Source organism: Apteryx mantelli, chromosome Z (assembly GCF_036417845.1).
Source record: "Apteryx mantelli isolate bAptMan1 chromosome Z, bAptMan1.hap1, whole genome shotgun sequence".
Lineage (NCBI taxonomy): Eukaryota > Metazoa > Chordata > Aves > Apterygiformes > Apterygidae > Apteryx > Apteryx mantelli.
Window position 1 is genome coordinate 46,984,929 of NC_090020.1, and position 19,170 is coordinate 47,004,098.

At 41.0% G+C, this 19,170-nt stretch overlaps 1 protein-coding gene across 3 annotated transcripts in view; it reads left to right on the forward strand.

Annotated features, from left to right (window-relative positions):
- The window catches only part of EFNA5 (ephrin A5), a 215,616-nt gene extending 208,521 nt beyond the window's left edge, over positions 1-7,095 (forward strand). For 2 of the 3 annotated variants that reach the window (XM_067315244.1, XM_067315245.1), the window contains one exon: positions 2,835-7,095. In XM_067315244.1, the coding sequence (XP_067171345.1) occupies positions 2,835-2,956 (122 nt within the window). In that variant the 3' untranslated portion in view covers positions 2,957-7,095. The remainder of the gene's footprint in view (positions 1-2,834) is intronic. The other variant, XM_067315246.1, reaches the window with a different exon arrangement.
- The last annotated feature ends 12,075 nt before the right edge of the window (positions 7,096-19,170 follow it).

A 19,170-nucleotide genomic window follows, 5' to 3' on the forward strand; every position in this document is an offset into this window, starting at 1 on the left:
TCTTCCCCTTCTTTTCCTACTTAATAATAATAAAAAAATCCCTAAAATAAAAATTGTAGCTGTGCATATCTGGAAAAATTATACTTGAAGCATATGATGTAAAGCTATGTGATCTGGAAAATTCATGGCTGTCAGAATACTTTTTTCTAATTACTGCTAGCATTCCCTGTCTTTAGCAGTGACCTTCCAGATTTTACTAGTGAATTTTGTCCTCTTCATCACTTGCCTTCAGTGTTAAAATAAACTAAAACCTTCCCCCTAAGTATTTAAGATTGTGCAGTGTTATAACTGCACACCTCCAAGGAAAATCATATTTGTAAAGCAGTTTTGAGAACTACACATGAAAAGTGTGCTCTAATATACAAGTGCAAAGAGACCTTGGGACTGCCTTGACAGAAAACCCAGATGGTTCCTTGAAAAGAATCCCTTAAAGTTACATGAAAATGAATTCTGCTGTGAAGAATGACTTTATAAAAATGGCATCATAGAAGATCTCCCTATTTTTTATTTAAGAAGTAGTCTTCTTAATTTAGAGGGTTTTCTCAGTTCAGTTTTTTTAGCAGTAGCCAGTATTCAGAGAAGTAGAATTTATCACTGCTCTATACCATTTCTGACCCATTACATCTCGGTGCTGACTCATGCATGTAATTGGGACAGAACTGTTGGCATTTGATGTTGCAAATTAGAGAGACCAATAATTCACACTTATTTGCAATTCCATTGATGATGCAAGAGGTGGAAGATAAGTCTCATCATTCCCCCCTTTTAGTTTGGTTCATCAGTAGTGAGTAAATGTTTCCAGTCTGAGCACACCTGACTCTGAATATTTTGAAGAAGGTAGGACTGAAAGTTAAGATAGTCTGGGAATTTCCAGCAGAAAAACATCACTACGATTTAATTGGGGAGCTCTTCTTGTGAAATACTGTGTTCTGATTGTAGTGTCATCAAAGTACAGGTGTGTAACTAGCAAGTGAAATATGATACAGCTTTTGGTTCTGACAACCACTGGAACTAGCACGATTTTAAATATCTAGCATTTACTGAAAGTTTTAGGGCCCTTTGGAATCGTTCTGGAGGAAGGATACTACGGCCTTATTCAGGGCCTAAGTCTCAGGGAGATTCTCTCTGCCATGCATTTGTAAGGAACTGTGCCTGAAGGAACTGCAGTCAGTCTTTCCCACTGATTTTAGTGAGACTTGCATCTGGTGAATACTTTTGTCCCTTTCTTACGAATGTAAAAATCCTTGCAAACGATGATTGCTTGCTCTTCATGTGTCTACCTTGAACGATGCTGAAGACATGACTGATAAGTCTGATATAACTGTAGCATCAATTAATGCTGCCAAGCATGGGGTAGATTGTTAAGCCAGTTTACTGTGCACTTTCCAGTGATACCAGACTGATGCTGAAGAGCCAATTAGCCTAAATTATCCTGAGTGCTCTACCTGCTAGGTGTCAGAGGCGTTAAGGGAGGCTTGTTTCTAACTAAAGCTAAGTAACTTGAAAGGTTTCATTTCAAAGCTGTGTCGTGTTCTTTGTCCTGCAACTCCTGCTTCTCTTGGTGCCTTTAATTGGAATTGCACAGCTCTCATCCGGTGTAATCCTGATAATGTAATTTGTTGAGATGGGAACTACGAGGCAGAGGTATCATAGGTATGTAGAAACCTCTCATAAAATGGAGAAGCTTAGTACACTAGGTAGTGAGAGAGCGTTAATTTTCCTGAAAACTTAGGCACTCTAAAATAACTTAGAAATACATTTTGAGGCCACTTCACACTCCCTAAAAAGGTGCAGCTGATTTCATTCATTTAGTATGTAGAAAATTCAAACCCAGAGCTGACTTTGTATGGCAGACTTCAGACAGATACAGTTAAAATAGCCAAATTGGATAACTGTGGATATGGAGGATTTTGTAAAGAAAAATACTATACCTTTAACAACACTAGAGTTGCATTTGACTTACCTATATTTTTTATGAAACAAACTATGGCTCTAGTGCTGATTTTTTTTAATTTATAAAACTAAATAGAGCTTTATTCAGCATCAGAAATTTAGTGGAATATTTTTTCTACTGTATTCTCTTCTGTTACTAACATATAAGCATGTTTTTCCAAGAAAGCTGGTTCTTTTTTCGTTAGTTTTAGAAGCATATATGTAAATTTGTTTTTGTGTAATATAAAAAGTAAGCTATTACCTATGAGAGGTTTTTTTCAGATTGTATATGTATTCTGTAAAATCAGAGATTGTTATGTGTTAGCCTTTAAAATTAAGTTTCAAGAAAGAGAGACTAGTATCATATCCCCTGGGTATCCCAAAATGCAGTATACTTCAGTGGAAATTCTATGTGTGGAAGTGGACTGTACGCATAGGCTTATGGACTATCATTTCAAATTTAGCAGGCAAAATCTGTAACTCAGTAAGGGGATTACCTTGGAAATTAATTCTGAGCACGTGCAACTCCTCTTCAAGCCCTTTTGAAAATCAGGTATTTTTATTTAGCTGTCTAGCTATTGACTTTGCTATCTAATGAGCCATCCAAAGCTAGAGCTACAGTATTTTATAAGAGGAGGAATCCTTCCTTCCTCATTCTGTTGAAGTCAGACTTACTTGCTGCTCCTCTGGTCTTCGGTGGGAGTTTTGCCAGTAAGAAATGCAGGACTTGGCCCCAAGTTGGTTACATAATGAGATATTACACGGTTGTGAAAGTCAATGACAGCACAAGGTTCATTGACCTATTTCATAAAGGCACAGAAATCTACTTACAGTTGTCGGCTCAGTGAGAATTTATTAAGGATGCAAAATCTCATTGGAATGTATGCTTTCTGTTTGAACAGATGATACCGTGCATGAGTCAGCCGAGCCATCCCGTGGTGAGAACGCGGCACAGACACCAAGGATACCCAGTCGGCTTTTGGCAACTCTATTGTTCCTCCTGGCAATGCTTTTGATATTATAGCACAGTATGCTCCAGCAACCTGTCGCAGAAAATATCAGGGTCTTGGAACATCAAAGATCCACCTAACTGCTCATCCCAAGAAAGGGACTCTGTATTGGTTTTGCAGATGTCAAATTGTTATTTTTTCTTTTTTCCCTTTTTTCCCCTTTCAGCTTGAACTCTGAGCAAGAATTTGAGGGGAATAACTAGTTTCAGCACCCATCCCTACCCTGTGACTTTCTTAATCCCTCCAAACAAATAAAAGGACTCCAAATGAAAATGCCAAATTATAATAGTGACACTAGTGATTCTTATTTTCCTCTGCATTCTCCTTTAAGAAGTCACCTCTGTTAGCTCACTGTGTCATCTGTATGTGGACAAGGAAGAATAGTGGCAGATGCAGTCAGTGAAGGATAAGGAAATTCAAGGAAAGCCTGGGAGAGATTTACTCTCCGATACAATATTTATGCCTTCTCATTCAGCACTGTAAGATGATCATGCAAGGCATCGTGTCACCATGTCAGGACTGGAGGGGAGATATTAACATAGATATAATATAACACCATTTCCTCTAGGAGTTTCTAAATGAACGGGCTTCTAAAAGGAAAAGACAATGTTTCTTATAGGACTGTCTTGAAACATCTTTGGCAGTAAAATTTGTGCTTAGCAGTAGAAATGCTGTCTTTCGTGAGAGGAAGAAGTTAATATTTAGGAATGTTAGCACACAGCAGGCAAGGTCAGATTTAGAAAACTTCACTGGGGGTGTGAGTGCCTCTGTTATTTCTGTTTAAGTGGATAGTGCACACCAGACTATTTTATTTCAAAACAGATCACCATGGTGCTACAATTTTTTTTTTTTCTTGAAATGCAAAGAGGCATTTTTGAGAATAAAGTGACCTTCCCCAGCACTGACTTAGTTGCTGATAGCCTTGGATGCTGCTCTGGGTGTTAATACATGCTAAAAGAGGACATCAGTGGCCAGAGGAAACCTCTTTGGGACACAGGACCTTCAGTGTGCTCTTGATTTGTCTCCCCTGCAAGTTCCTCAGTCATGGGAATAAAACACAAGTAGAAGAAGCCAGGACAGTCTAGTAGCATTGTTTGGTGGGAGAAAGAAAAGAAGTGTGGAATGTGAATTCAAGTGTTGATTTTATATCTTTTTCCCCTTCCAGCACAATCTGAAGAGTAGAGGAAACGTGTTTATCAGCAGGAGATAAACTAGATGGGCTCCCAAAGACTTAACAAAATATTTTTTTAAAAATCCACTAGAATAGAAAATACATTATTTAGATATACTTTATGCTGAGAGTGAGTATATATGCTTGTCCTATTTAAACTTGTGAGAGAAGTGGTAGCCCTTGATGCAATTAGGATATGGGACTGTCTTGTTTGATGGAATTGAGAGAGACCCTGTTTAAGGAATCTGAACCTTGGCTAAGGTAGAACTTGAAAAAGTCACCTGCCAGGAAATGCAAGCCTTGAGGTATTTTTTTTGGCGAGGCTGCCATGAAATTTGAACTGCAAAGCATAATCAGGGAAGTATCAGACCGACATTGAAACAAAGCTTTCCTGGCAGAAACTGTGATAATTATGTTAAATGCGAAACAAAATACAGAACACATTTAAGCAAAACAAGGATTTTCTATATTAATTCTGAAGAAAATGTCTGGCGTAACAAAATTGTGATACCACACAAAAATTGTGATACCATTAACAGACAGCATTTTGTGATTTTTTTGTTTTTAAATGAAGAAAAGCTTTCCTGAAGTTGTAAGCAGCCTATTATTCAAGAAAGGAGGAAAGGGGTTAAGATGTTAAGTTAAGATGCAAAGGGAGGTTGTATGCATGTTAAACTAAAATCTGGGCTTGCCTGATACCATACAGTATGGCGATTAATGCAGGGCCTGCACTTACAGTAGGAATCCAGGAAATTTCCTCTAGTGTCAAGCACATGCAACAAAGAGAGGCTATCTAAACACTGACGGAAGTCATCTTCTCATTGCAGCCTAGTTGGTACTCTTCTCTCAATGTATATGTGCTTGGTTGCATGCATTACTACTACTTTCAGGTAGGAATTAAAGAGCTTTGGAAGAGGTGAGCTTGAGGATCAAAATGCACCTTATCGAATGGGTTATTAACCAGAGTACAGATGGTACTGCATTATAGGTAACCGTATTAAAATGATTCATAACAATTGTAGACGGTCATACTAACAGTGCCAATTTCATTTAGAAATGGTGACCTTATTTTTTCATCCTTTGTCTCTAAATGATATTGGACTTTGAGACTACATTTCTCCCCAGCAAGTTTTCTCCACTAGTGTTACCCCTGGTGAAATTCAGCCCTTCACTTCTTCATATAGCTGTGCTAATTAGATGAGCAATAGCAAGAGTGGTGCAGCCAATAGGCAGATCCCTGCATTACGGAGTGACAAGCTTACTAGACATCAGTTTGATACTTGATGGCATCAGGCAATCCCACTCATACCAGGTAGATAAGTGTTGATGGGTTTTGTGTTGAGCTGCAAATCTCTGGATGTTTTGAAGGATGTTGGTGCGAACCGTAAGCAGATTTCTGCTCCCCTCCCCTTTATCTACCCCATCCGAAGTCTGAGGGACTTGTGCTCTTTGTCTAGGTAGTTCACCCCTATGACCTGCACTCCTGGTTGCCAAGGGCATTGCAACGTGAAGCAGGGAAATATGGATCAGTCAGTTTAGTGGATACTGTGTATCCTTTAATAGACAAGGTAACATTTCGTGTTAGTTTAGAATATTGTTTTGTACTGTACTTTCTTGGATGGCAAAGGAAAGACAATTAAAACTTAAAGCTATGTTCTTTAAATTCTGTATTATTAGCAACCTCTGTTGTATATAGTGTTTGATAATAAAGTATTAATTTGATTCTTATGTCTTTTGTAAGTGAGAACAATAGACTTTCAGGATATTAAAATCACGCATTGATTACAAGACAGAGCTTTGAAGCATCAAGTGTGATCATGGCTGAGAACTGAGTGACAAGTGGCCATGACACCGCAGCATATACAGGACTCATCTGTGAAAATCGTTCATCTATTGCAAGACTTCACAATGTCAAGACCTGGAACATGACTTCTGATGATCAATGTTTTGTCCTCAGTGTTTAAAGGTCTGATATTGGAACCCTGTGGTTTCTGTGTTAGTTTTTTGTTCTTTTTTATCATGTTTGTTTCTAAAAAGGCTTTGGGGACCTAACAACTCTTCTATTCTTTTGTTTCTTTTTTCTTTTTAAACCTATTTTTTCCCCTATTTTCCTTCTGGTTTTGTTTCCATGAATAGTTTTTACAGAAAGGATCTTGCCAGTGTCATATGTGTGATATGTGTACGTACTTGGTTCCAAAACAACTAGAGACAACTTTGAGAGGGATCAAATGTAGATTATTTCTTTTCCAGTATAATTACGGAAAGAAAAGGGTTGTATTTGTACCTGTTGATTCCCACCCCTAGCCCTTAAAACTGAACTTTATCCATTGACTTGTGAGAGCAATGGCTCAGTTGCTTTCAGAGACTTAGAACAGAGCATTAACTCCTCTCCTCCTTTCATTACACTTGGATTTTGTGCTCACCGGTTTTACTATACAACCCTCCACACTTCTCTCCCCTCTTCTTGCCCTTCCTCCTCCCTCCCTTCCGCCCCCCCCTCCTTTTTTAATTTGGAGCTGTGAATGGGCAGATCTGTTTCTGGTCTGGCATCACCGAGTTTTTCCCATGCATTTGCCCCCAAGCTTCTCGGATGTGAGACAAATCTCCCTACAATAGGCTTGCTGCCATTGTCTGTACAGTTTAATAGATGCTGGCATGTTGGAGGTTACCCATGAGTCTGCGAAATCCGCTTTCCATGCTTACTCTTGACACCCCATTGAAGCCACTCATTGTGTGTGCATCTGGGTATGAAAGTCCAGCTCAGTGTGGTCCTGTGCTTGTACTGCCCTGCTTTGCAGTTTCTTTGCACTTATTCATTGAGTGCTGTTTTTGAAATGCTTATATTATATGAACTTAAAATGTAAAAAAAAAACCAAAAAACAAACAACAACAAAAAAACCCTGCCCCATAAGATCTGTATTTGTATATACACGTGTCCGTACAATTATACTTAAATAAAATTAAAGATTTTCATCATTTTAATTGGTTCTCTTAAGCTACATTTTTGTTCACTGAATTATGCCTTTATTTTAGCATCTGTTTGTACCTACCTTACATATCTGTGGGCAATGGAAAGCAATAAGTGGGAAAGGTTATATAGTGTGAAGAAGGCATTTGGGTACAGTGACTGACTACCTAGGGCTGTAACTACCAATTTCCTGGCTGATCTCCTAAAGTCTGGCTGCTCTGCTTCTTCACCTTTTTTTTTTTTTAAATGTATTCATAGCCTTTCCAAATACTTAGACGACTAAGAAACAGTGTTGACCAAGTGCTGGAGTGTTGTATGGTTTCCATCATTGCTTTTGTCCTGCTCTGGGCCTCCGGAGTAGTCTTCCTTACTCCGCCAGGTAACCAATGTTTATGTGGTTTAACTCTTGCTTCTTGAGGAGCAGAACCAGTCCTAGAGCTGTGCAAACAGGGCGGTTGCACATAGTGCCCCTCTACCCACGATGCTCCCTTGACTGACAAAGACATGGGGTTAGAAGTGGCTTAAAAATCTTAATCATGTTTTTATTTAAGAAAAGGAAAAGAAGGGGTGAGAGCGGTGGGAGCCTCATGGACAGGAGAATTTGAGCAATGGTGCCTCCTGAAGGGAAGATGAGAATGGAAGCAACTAACTGGCTCTCTGTTTCTCCTCCTCCTTGCCTCCACCCCTGCCCCCAGCAGTTGTTGTAGCGCCTCTAAAAAAGCACAGGACTGGATTGGCCTTGACTTGTATTTAGGTCGGAAATGATTGTCTTTTACAGTGCCCTTTCACTAATCATATGATAGGTACAGTGGTTTAACCTGAGAAATTAGGTCATAGGAGGTGGGGGACACATACTGAAACCTGTAATACATGCACCATGTATTCAAAACACAGCTTTAATTACACCATGTTAGCATTAAACTCACTGGAAGCTTTTTACTACATTTAATTAGTTGACAGGGCATCAAGTACTAATTATAACTTACTGTAACTTCCTTTACAAATGAGGAGTGACAGTTTGGTGAGAAGAGAACTGTATGTGAGTATTTGATAGAACTGATGCAGCGGACTGTTTCCTCTGGAGCTGTGATGTTACAAGCAGGGCAGGATTATAAGTGACACATGTTCAGTATGTCTTAACATAATAGCCGTGTCCAGAAGATATCCTGCAGTTTGACACACTTAATAGCCTTTGCTCAGAAGACACTCTGCTTTTGCTGAGAATGGTATTTGATTTCATTTTTCTGCACTAGTGTGCACAATGGGCCTTTGTGTTCCCTCATCTTTCCTTCTGCAGAGTAATTCTGCTCGCAGAGTACCTCTGAGGGCATTCCTAGGAATGGCCAGGCATGCATCATACCGCTATGATACAGTTATGTGCCAACATATTTTTATTAATTCAAAACAAAACTTTGATTTATATAGGTTAGAGATGTGGCAACCAACTGGGATGGTCGGAGAGTTTTTACAGGCTTTAACGGCAAAGGACTGAAAAGTACCTCCTTCCATGTAAGTCTTATTTTCATTAGCATTTGCCCTTGTTAGGAAGTTTAGTTTAAAACATGATCTCTATTTAACTTTGTATTATAGGTGCATGCCTTACAGCCCAGATGAAGACTCAGTCTTCATTGTAAAAGCTGCTCTTGTATTAGGCAGCTATTCATGACTGAGTGTTTTTAGGATCATTTTCATTTGCTGCTATGAACAAAGGCAAGCTGGGATACTATCAATTTAAATTTGTGGTTCAAATTTTCTTCTAGACCAGATAGGAACCTGTAAAACAAAGTATTTCTTAGATGCGAAGCAGTCCTTTAAAGAAAAATCAAAGTACAAGTGATATTGCAGAAACGTAAAAGATCTAAGGAGGGTTTTTGCTTTGCCCCCCTCCCTGATAAAACTGCTAGCTTGCTGATACTGTCAATCATGTTTAATTCAGAAGAATTCAGAACACAGGATAACTCCAGCAGTCATTAGCACATCTTCAAATGCTCATTTTTCCTGTGATGGTTTTTCAGGCAAGTGCTCATGTTATTTGGTTATGCAAGGATGAGTATAAATACAAGAAATTGGAAGGAGACAAGCTAAATGTCTACCTCGGGCAAAAAGAGGAAGCGTTTTCTGTTTTGTCTAGAACTACATGAAAATGTACATGGTGTTCAAGACCTGGCTTCCAGAGCACTTCCTATACACTTATCCACCTTGTGATATAGTTCTGAAGTAAAGGAAGGAAACTGTCTTTTTCTTTCTGCATATACAATCCTAAGTGCATCCTTCTTACACAGTTATCTTTCAGTTATCATGTTCAAAGCATGCTCTATCTAAGTGCTATTTTCTGGAACACACTTTCCCACTTAGTAGTTTATATTTTCCTGTACTCATGTTAACATTTAAACGTGCTTTGTTATCCACAGATAAAACTGCTGTTGGAAAACCTGAAGTTTTTGCCTGTATGGTATTTGTAAAAGGAAAGGTCAAGTAAATCAATAGGATACTGTAGATATAAGCATCCCTCTGTTACTTGTACTGCTGAGAACAATAGTGCCTTTTGTTCTCATGTACTGTAACCTGAAGTATCTTAACTAACAGTTCAACTAATCACTGGCCACCTAGTCAGAAGCAGAAGGTGAGGAGGAATTTTTTGGTTTTCATCTCTTTACTGTTGCTTCACCTACAGCAAAACAAAGCAAGAAAAAAATCTAGAAATTGAATGCAACAAAAGCAAAGCTCTTTCTAAAATGGCAGCCCTGAGGTGACACTGAAGTGCTGTTTCTTTTATAGTCAGGTATTGGGAATAAATTGAATGCTACAAAATGCAAACTGCTAGCTGTGGTCCTGCAGGGACAGTCCTTGCCTGAGGAGGGTCAGAGGAATCAGGCCCTTGGCTTGGTGTGAATGCTTCAGTGGAAATTTGGCATACTGTGCGTCACATAGCACTGCATGTATCCTAATCCTTCGGCTTGCTGCAATGGGCATGGAGAAGGGGAAAGGCAGAAGAAGAGAGCTCATTCAGTCCCAGACATCTCCACAGTAGCAGCAAGAAGTAGAGCGCAGACTGAGCAAAGGAAATTGCTGTGGGGGTAAGCTGCCCGTGAGTAGAAGTCTTGCTTACTTGTTGAAATACATAAAAACATTAGATAAGAAGCCTGCAAGGTACCAGATTGCATTTTCTAGATGCACTCCTCTGGCCAAGCACTATTCTCATGGAAGTCAGGGAAAGATTTAGCATTCAATTAGGAAGACATCGATCAGTTTTGAAAAGCCATCAGCATTTAAAAACATACAGTTCAACATTGTAGTTAATTATTTATGGCTGGGTGCTTTAGCGAGCAGCTAGGAAAAAAGAAGAGGTGACCTACAGCTCAGAGATAACAGCTGTATGTCAGACACGATTCAATGAGTGAAAGCTGTAGCCTCTCCATAGAGGTACAGAAGAATAAGAGCTACTTCTGGCTACTAGATTTGACTTGTTCCATTACTTTTGTCTCACTTGGAAATGATTTACACTTTCTTTTCTTGGGAGTGAGGTTGAAGAAATGCTTTGTTAGAAGGACTTTATGTTGTAAGAAGCTATCGCATAAAATGATGTTTTATAGCTATGGATTGTGAATATATACTTTTAGGTTGAATCACCTGGCCATTCCAAAACTGGAAAAACTTCAAAGCTTGCACTCTGCAAATCTCCTTCAGGAAGCAACTGGAGCTCATGATTTTGCTCATGCTTTCAAAGGATCAAGCCTTAGTGAGAGGTTTCCTCTGCTTACTGTGAGTTCTGTGTAGCGAATACTTTATTGGTGGTTTTAAAGCTTGGTTTGGAGAGTGCTTTTTTTGTATTATCCTTGCCATCAGAAAGATCTGAATGCTCAATTGTGGGTGCAGAGCACAAATAAACTGACTTTTAGGAGGCAGGATACAGCTGCAGTTCCATTAGGAACACTGCAAAGAGGAGGCTGGCTCCTCTGCCTTAAAAAGGAACAAACAGAGCTTGAATCATACATGATGTTAATAGTTAGATATCAAATGTGAGGCCCTATGAACCCATGCAGCAATGCCTATCAGGCTTCATATATTAGTTTTACAACATCCTGCTTCCTGCACATACTTGCATTGCGAAAGGCTATGTGTTCCCCTTGACACAGAAGCCAAAACAAGTGTGGATATCATCCTTGCTAGTGAATACCTGCCCTTTTTGTTGCTGTTTGTTTAATTAATTATTCTGCATTTATTTGCAGGTAAAAAGAAAAAAAAAAATCTGTGCACACTTCCTGTGCTCTGGTCTCATTAGCCAGCCTTCCTCAAAACTCTTGTACTCCAGAGAAGTTTTGCCGAGTGGCTAAATGAAATGCACACACTATGAATATTTATGATGTTTTAATGATGGGATTTTTGCATCCATGAATAATAAAGATTTTAACAAGAACAGATAACAAGATCGGTACAAAACAGCGAAGAGGTTAATACAGCAGCCCCTCGGTGCAGGGACTCCACTGAGAGCAGAAGGCAGTGCTTGCCTCCTTCCTCTTCTTCCAGCACCAAAAATAGTCTGATGGGACATGCAGATCTTTCACGTAGCTTTGCAGAAAGCAGGTGTTTTATCTGTGCTTTGTGCCACAGCCACCTCCTGCATGCTTCATTTGCGGAAGCGCAAGGTTTCTGACAGCAAAATGACCTTCAACTTTTGAACACTGTATTTATTTCAGATACTCTCCAGCAGTGTTTGTGTCTGAAGCTGAAGCTGCCGCTTTGCTCGCTGTCTTTAGGAGCCACTAGCTGACGAGTGTTTTTGAGACACTGAGGTTGGTGGTATGTAAGCCAAAGCAGAACTGTTTGGGCGTGCTGAGGCAGAGACGGGCGCTTCCGTTGCCTCCCCTCTCCCCCTGCTCCCACGGCATGATGCCGGAGGGTAGGGCCGCACACCCAGCAGGCCGCCGTCAGGCTTCTCAGGGAGGCAGGCTGAAGGTCTTGCCCCTTCGCTGAAGGCCACAGACCTCGCTGTGTTTGTCTGTAACCTCAGTAGCCTCCGTTGCCGAAAGCCTGGTTTCTTTAGAGCCAAAGCAAGATGCTGTCGGGCCATGGTGATGACATGCTTGGGGGAACACTGAGAATTTTGCTCGCTGATGCATTTTAGACCAAGGGTTTATTACATGTTTGCTTTACCTGGGAGTGCTGGGCTTATGGGAAGAGGTGTCATGCAATGTATACACAGATAACTGATGCCAAATGGACAAACAAAAAACTGTTTAAGGGAGTGGCGTGTTCACCCGTTCTCTTCTTTCATAACTTTCCCACTTGGAGATGCCAAAAATTGCCTGCATTTTGACCTTCGGCCAAACTTCCTCCAAAGCTGCCGTTCAGGGACATTCTGTCCCCCTCTGCATCGCGAGGTGGCTTGCCACAGTTGGTTGCACATGTGATGAAGAGCAGGCCTCAGACTGGGCCACTGACAGCAGCCCTGCTCTCAAATTAGAGAAAAGCTCTAAAAAGAGCAGCTTGGGGTAAGAATCAGCCTGGAAAAGCTGCTGCTTTTCTGGAAAGGGCTGAACACAAGTGTCTGTGTGAGGCAGAGAGATGGGGGACATGTGAGCTTGTATGCGTTTCAGACAAAATAAAGGGCAAATTTATTACAGTAAAACCTCTTTTCCTTAAAAAAAAAAAGGAAAGAAAATTTAAAACAAAAGGTGAATTGAAAGAGGTCACTACTGAGTACTTCTAAAAAGATTTGTTTAATTTGTATGGTGGTCAGTCAGGGAAATAAAAGAAGAAAGACGTTTGATCTTGAGCACAGGCTGAAATAAATCAACATAGATCTGATGTTGCTTTCTTGCCATCATTTCCATATGGAAGTTTATTTAGTGTTATGTCTAACACCTCTCAAAGAGAAGAGAAGAAAAATTCCTTCAGAGCTTAATCAACTGTTTCATACTATTTTTTTTTTAGCTTACATTATGGGGCAAAAGGCCCACTACGGAACAGGTAGATCCTTTTCTGTTCATGTTTACACAGAACACGACCAGTGTCATAGAGCAAGTTATCTCTGACAGTATCATACGGGTGTCTTGTCCCTGTTATTGTCAAATACTTGTTCCTTTTGCATGCCTTTCAGTGAAGACTTGCCCTAGCAGCCACCGGGAAAGCTGTTTACTTTGTTTCAAACATAATCAAAACAAAAAAATTACAAAGGAGGAAATTAAAGGCCACAGCCGGTACCCTAGTTTCTGCTCTCTTAGGCGACAGATTGCTATCTTAAATGTCTGGTTGAGTACACTGAAGAATAATAAAACTCCTGTATTTTGAAATTTAATGGTACTTGCTAGCTGCCCGTGCTTTTGGAGGCTAGGTACATTACAAGAACTTGCATTTTCCTCTTCTGAATAAATGGTGGAGTCTGAAGAAGCTGCTGTGGAAGAGATGAGGATGACAGCACACGCTTCTGGCCTGGGAAGCACCTGTTGCCTCGGCAGTAACAATAACAGATGTAGCCTAGATTTAGTCTTCACAAGATATATACCAGATGCTAAATCTGAGATTAAGGCATCGGAAAAGATGATGTTGTCAGAAATGGAAAAAGAAAATACTCAGTCTTGCAAAGGCGTTTGGGGGGAAAGAATCGAAACAAAAGAATGCTCTAATGGGGCATCCTATAGAGGAGTGAAGAAAAGAAAGCCATTCATGTTTCGGAGCAGCGGGCGTGGGGACGCCCAAGAGGAATCTTCTGAAGGAGGGAGAAAACACGGCGTGACTCACTGGGCAAGCAGTTTCCACTTGGAAAAATTAGGCAAGAAATATTAACATGCCAGTCTTGGGAGCTGTTTACATCAGCACAATACACTGCTTATTGCATATACAGAGTGAGCGAGGCCAAGACTGGAAACCACATCGGCTCCCCGAACCTCAGAGTACCCACTGTCAGCTGGAAAGGGCAAGGGCGAAACAATGCGGGTGTTTGAGATCTAGCAGTAAACACAGAGGAGCTTTATGGACTGGGCACCTGGTGCTATGCTGTGATCCCTGGCTTTTAATTTCTGGTCTGTCTCCAACTAAATTAGAAGGGAAGGTAGCATATCTAACAGCAATTCTGTCCCTAGGGCATGGTGGCAAGAACAGAATTGAAACACCACATTATTGCACAAAGTATGTTGGCTAGTCGGCCCTTCTAGTCCAGCTACTAACAAACAAACTCACTCATATACCATGGTGCTGTATGTATTCAGCTGTGTGCTTTGCCTGCCCATTGCTTATTTTCAGGGAATTCTTAACTCCACCACTAGGAGGAATTAAGATGCAAACCCAAGGGCAGAAGCTGAATCTTTTGAAAGGTGGTTGTTGAATGGGCTGGGAGCAAGAATGAAAAGAAATCTACAGCAGAATGAAGGAAATACATCGGTTCTTCCTTGTGAGCCAATGCGCCCTCTCCCTTTTGCCCAACCCCAGTAGCCAGTTGTTTCTTAGCAAATAAACCTGAAAACATTCCCTTCATTACTTAGTACTACAGGGTCGACAGCCAGGAGACATGCTGCGACAAACTTGTATGGGCAGAGCGCTAGGTGTGGATACATATATGTGGTTGAAAAGCTTCTGCATAGGCAGAAACTCATATGATGCACTATTTTTAACAGAGCAAGGTGCCCGTGACTATGACAAGCTCCATATTCGTGGGTAGGAGTGCTCCAGGCCCTCAGGAACAGCCTAAGCAGGTAGTTTGGCTGTGCCGCACCTGGTTAGCGAGCCCTGGCCACGCAGCTCCATCCACAGGTCCATCAGGGGCTGGTGGCAGCCCCAGGACGGAGGCAACAGGGGCTCCGGGGGCTGCTGCATTTTCAGCTGATCCCAGCCTGCGGGTCCCCTCTCTTTGGGGAAACCTTCCCCTTCTGCCCAATGAACCCTCCGTGCAGGAGCAGGGCAGCCAGGAAAAAACCCAAAATACATTGGCTTTAAGATCAGAGCTTGGTGTCGTTCCCTGGCTGGCTGCCCAAAAGTTTTTTAATGTGCAATTTCTCTGTTCTCACCCCCACCCAGCTCTTTCTCTTCGAGACTCCCTATATGCAGCAGTTAAACTTTATCTTGGCCAGACTTTCATGAGGGTGAAGGGAAGGATGGAGCTCTTTGCGCAGCAGGTAGGTATTTCCCGATTCAGGAAGCTCTCCTTGCAAGAATATGATACACGGCATAGGGGACGGACACAGCAAGAAGAGCACAGTGAAAAGCAGATTGTTTTCTTAAAATGGCTCCTAGGCACTGTCTCTTGCCAGTCCAAAGATTTGGGTTTTTTTTCTTAACTAGAATTCACTGACCTCTCACTAAATATGTTTATCCAATGTGATTTCCATCAGATGGATAGCGACCTTGTTTTCTTCTTCAAACCTTTTCTTTAAGTGTTGTTTCAAACTTAATTCTGTGCTGTCACATCACATGCAGCTTTTGCCAGCCCCATCTGCTAAGAAACACAGCTGGGAGGCTAAAACCACTTGTGATGCCTCACACTCAAGAAACACTCATCTTAAAACAACTCTCTTTAAAATATTCTGCCAAATGGCATCTTTGTAAATCTCTGTCTAACATCACTGAAAAGGAGCAGAAACCAGAAGTGCTATGTGTGCAAGGAGAAGCAGTCGCTACCTACCCATCTGAAGCAAATAAGAAATGTTAATTAGAAAAATTCTCTAACTCAGAGTGCTGTACAGATCTGCCCACTGCTATTTTTTATGTGGCAATATAAATCCTTTTTCAATGGCTGTTAAATCTGAAAACTCAGGCTAATAGGAATGGTTTGAAGGGTAAAAAAAAGAGCTAAAGGTTTGAAAAATGCTATGTAATTCTTCACTTGCACTGTAGGCAGTCAGATTGGGCTATTTTAAAATTAGCTGTAATTTGCATAACATATTTTACTGTTATAATTCACTGTCTGTATTTATAGCCATGTCATAACAATGTTTTGTTTTTTTTTTTCTCTCCCCTTTGGCTGGAGTATACGATGTGTATGAAAACTGAGTCTAAGTCATGCACTGTTTGTTCCAGAAGAGCAAGCCAGATGAAGAGACACTGTAATGTCATCAGTTTAGAGCACTGTTTGATATGGTAATGCCAGCCTCCATGAAATAGCCTCACCAACTCTTGTTTTTGCCTCTTAACTAAACAAAGTAAACCTTTTGCAGTGACTGATAGTTTGAAATAGCCAACTTTGTGCACACACTCCAGTTCTAAATTAAGGCTGGCCAGAAATCTGTTCAAACAACATGATACTTTTGTTTTTACATATTCATTGAGGAACAAAGGCGGCACTGAATGCCAATATCCTGCAGAAATAGTCAGCTACAAGGCCTGAAAATTGCTACACGAACACACTGCTGCAACAGAACAAACCAGATAAAAGGTCATTTCACTGCATATTGTATTTTTCAGAGATTTAAGCTCTAATGGCACAGATATCTCTTTGCTTTCCGGTAGAATTGCCACTTAGTTGAAGCTTACATCAGCAAAGATTGCTGGATGGGAATTGCCTGAACAAAATTTGCAGAGGCACTGGGGGACGCTTCATATTCCCAAATCTGTATCAGGGAGACATCTCAGTCTACCAGGACATTAAGCATAAGTATGTGTTGGTGAGCTATATTAAAATTGTTTTGGGTTGGTTTTGTTTCTGTGAAACTTCTACCGTATTCCATGTGTTCATCAGCAGTCCAGCTTTCAATAGGTGTTTCAAATAAATGTATTCACTAGCATTCCCACAGCTTGTTGTTCTTCAGATCCTTGTTCTGCCTGCCTAGATAACGTATTAAAGGAGAAGTTGTTCTAGGGTTTCCCAGGAGTTCATGCTATGTCTCTGCTCCATTTTTTCCGAGAAGTAAACCAGGAGAAAATTTTAATGACACAAGTGCAAGTTAAAAAGTTGATCTGCCCGACGGCAAGAGTGCCCATTGGGGTTTCTCTCCATGGAGAGAACCATGCCATTCAGGAGGAGGCAAGTTTGCAGACTGTGTCTGATGAATGCAGAGCCCTGGGTCTCCCAGCCTCCTTCATCTGCTGTTGCCTGGATCATCCAGGGGACAGAAAGAGAATAAGGAGTAAAAGCAGAAAGAACAATAGCTGAGACAAAGAGGTAGGATGTAGATATTTCATCAGGTCTGAATTTCAGTATCTGACCAGGTAATATGGGTCACTTGGGTGTATTTATGTGGTACAATATGGGGCCATGCACCACCTCAATCACTGGGGTAGTGGCAGCGGCACAGCTTTTTGGTTGAGCAAACCCTCCTTCATCTCAGCAGCTGTGCAGTCTGACAGGCTACTACGTTAACGCAGGCGTAACAGGGCCTGCAACTAACTTGGCCACAGCTAGCTTGGATGTTTTTGCATGATTTTGTGTTTTTATCAAGACAGGCTCTTTGTTCTTTACAGTTTGCTGGGTTTGGAATTGGCAGGTTTTGTTCTGGCAGAAAAGCCTCTGGAAAGCAGGTGGACGTGCCTGCCTGCAGGTCATCCTCCTACTGCGTCCGATGATCGTTCTCCTACATGAAGGCAAGGACATTTTTGCGAAAGTATTAGAGCGGAGGAGGAGATGATACCGACCTCTAAGTCCTATTTCAGTACTATTTTCTTGAGCTAATGAGGTTTAAGGGGAGAGATACTAAGTAATAATTTCTAATGTGAAATTCAAACGTTGGCTGATGTCCTTTCTTCCTGGCTGCAACCCAAACAAGTAAAATAAGCAAAACAAAACATGCTCCAGACCTTTATATACCAAGAGATAATGGGGGAAAATAGAAAAAACCTATGTAGTGCCCTGCCAAGTCTGAGAAAGCCCAGTGGCAGATTTGCCCACAGAATACAGTGCAGTGGGCCCCCGACCTTTCTAAAAAACTGCTGGCTCCTATCATCTCATTTTTTTTGTCCAAAACTTCAGCACTACGGTATCACCAGTCAACATTGCATGGGAAGAGTATGGTTATTTCAGGGCATACTGTGACAGGATGTCAAGAGCTGCTGGTTATCCACAGATTCAGCCTAAAGACACCTGCTTCCCTGACCATTGGGAATATGATACTGCATATGAGAAAAATGACAGCCTGAATGTCGAAGAAACTTGCTCAGCCAGACTGCTGAAAACAACCTTGTTTTTCTTCTTTACCTTCCTTTTGCATATCATTCAGAGATGTGTAATTTTTTATTTTGCACATGCTGAATGTTGAACGGCTTCTTGTTATGTTTTAAAGCTGTCACCATGGCACCAATTGCAATAGCTTTCATTTGATTTGAAACTGCTTCAAGTTTCTAGTCAACACTCGGCTAAGTGCTGATTCCCAAATTGTGGGTATAGGATAAGATTTTTTAAACAGTTTGGGGTTTCTGTGAAATCAGCATTTGATTTTTGTTGCTGTAAGGAATAGGTACAAGGGATGGCACAGCACTTTATTATGCAGCTCTTGGAGGTTTTATAAGGCCCCCTGTAATGTATGTATCTATCAGTATCAAATGGCATGGGCTGGTGTGAACCTTTGTGCTGATGGCGTTCCCTCAATCTGCACAACTGGAGGATCCAGCCCTTGGAAAGTGTAGGCAGCTCTTCTTGTATTTCTGTGTTTTGTGCTAGCATTATTACTTTTTCTTAACTTGGGTGACCTCAAGTGCTATGGGAAGGCAGCTAAGCAGGACCAAATTCCTCACATGTACCAAAATGACATGAGAATTTTTATTTTCTCTTTGAGAGATGATTGTACTCAGGGTGACTCCTAGCCATTAGTGTATCCAAGGTAATTCAGGATGAAATCCTCCCACTGAAACCATGTTCTAGGGCTTGTAAAATTCAGTTCAGCTTTTGGAGGTGGATCCCTCCATGAAATATTGCTGGGGGCACTAATATTGTTAACACTGATTGATCTTGTCATTACTAATTTTGATTTGATCTCATGACCTTTAAACTGCTGAGCAATGCACAACAGGTGATATGAAGCCAAATGTGACCACTTCATCACCATTGTGGGAAGCAAACGTACTGACTGGGTGGGATATGCAGAAATTGGGGGTTGCTGAGAGTAGGGACTTGAGTACACTGTATTAATTCTGTATTGTTATGTAGGACACACTAAAAGATCTAA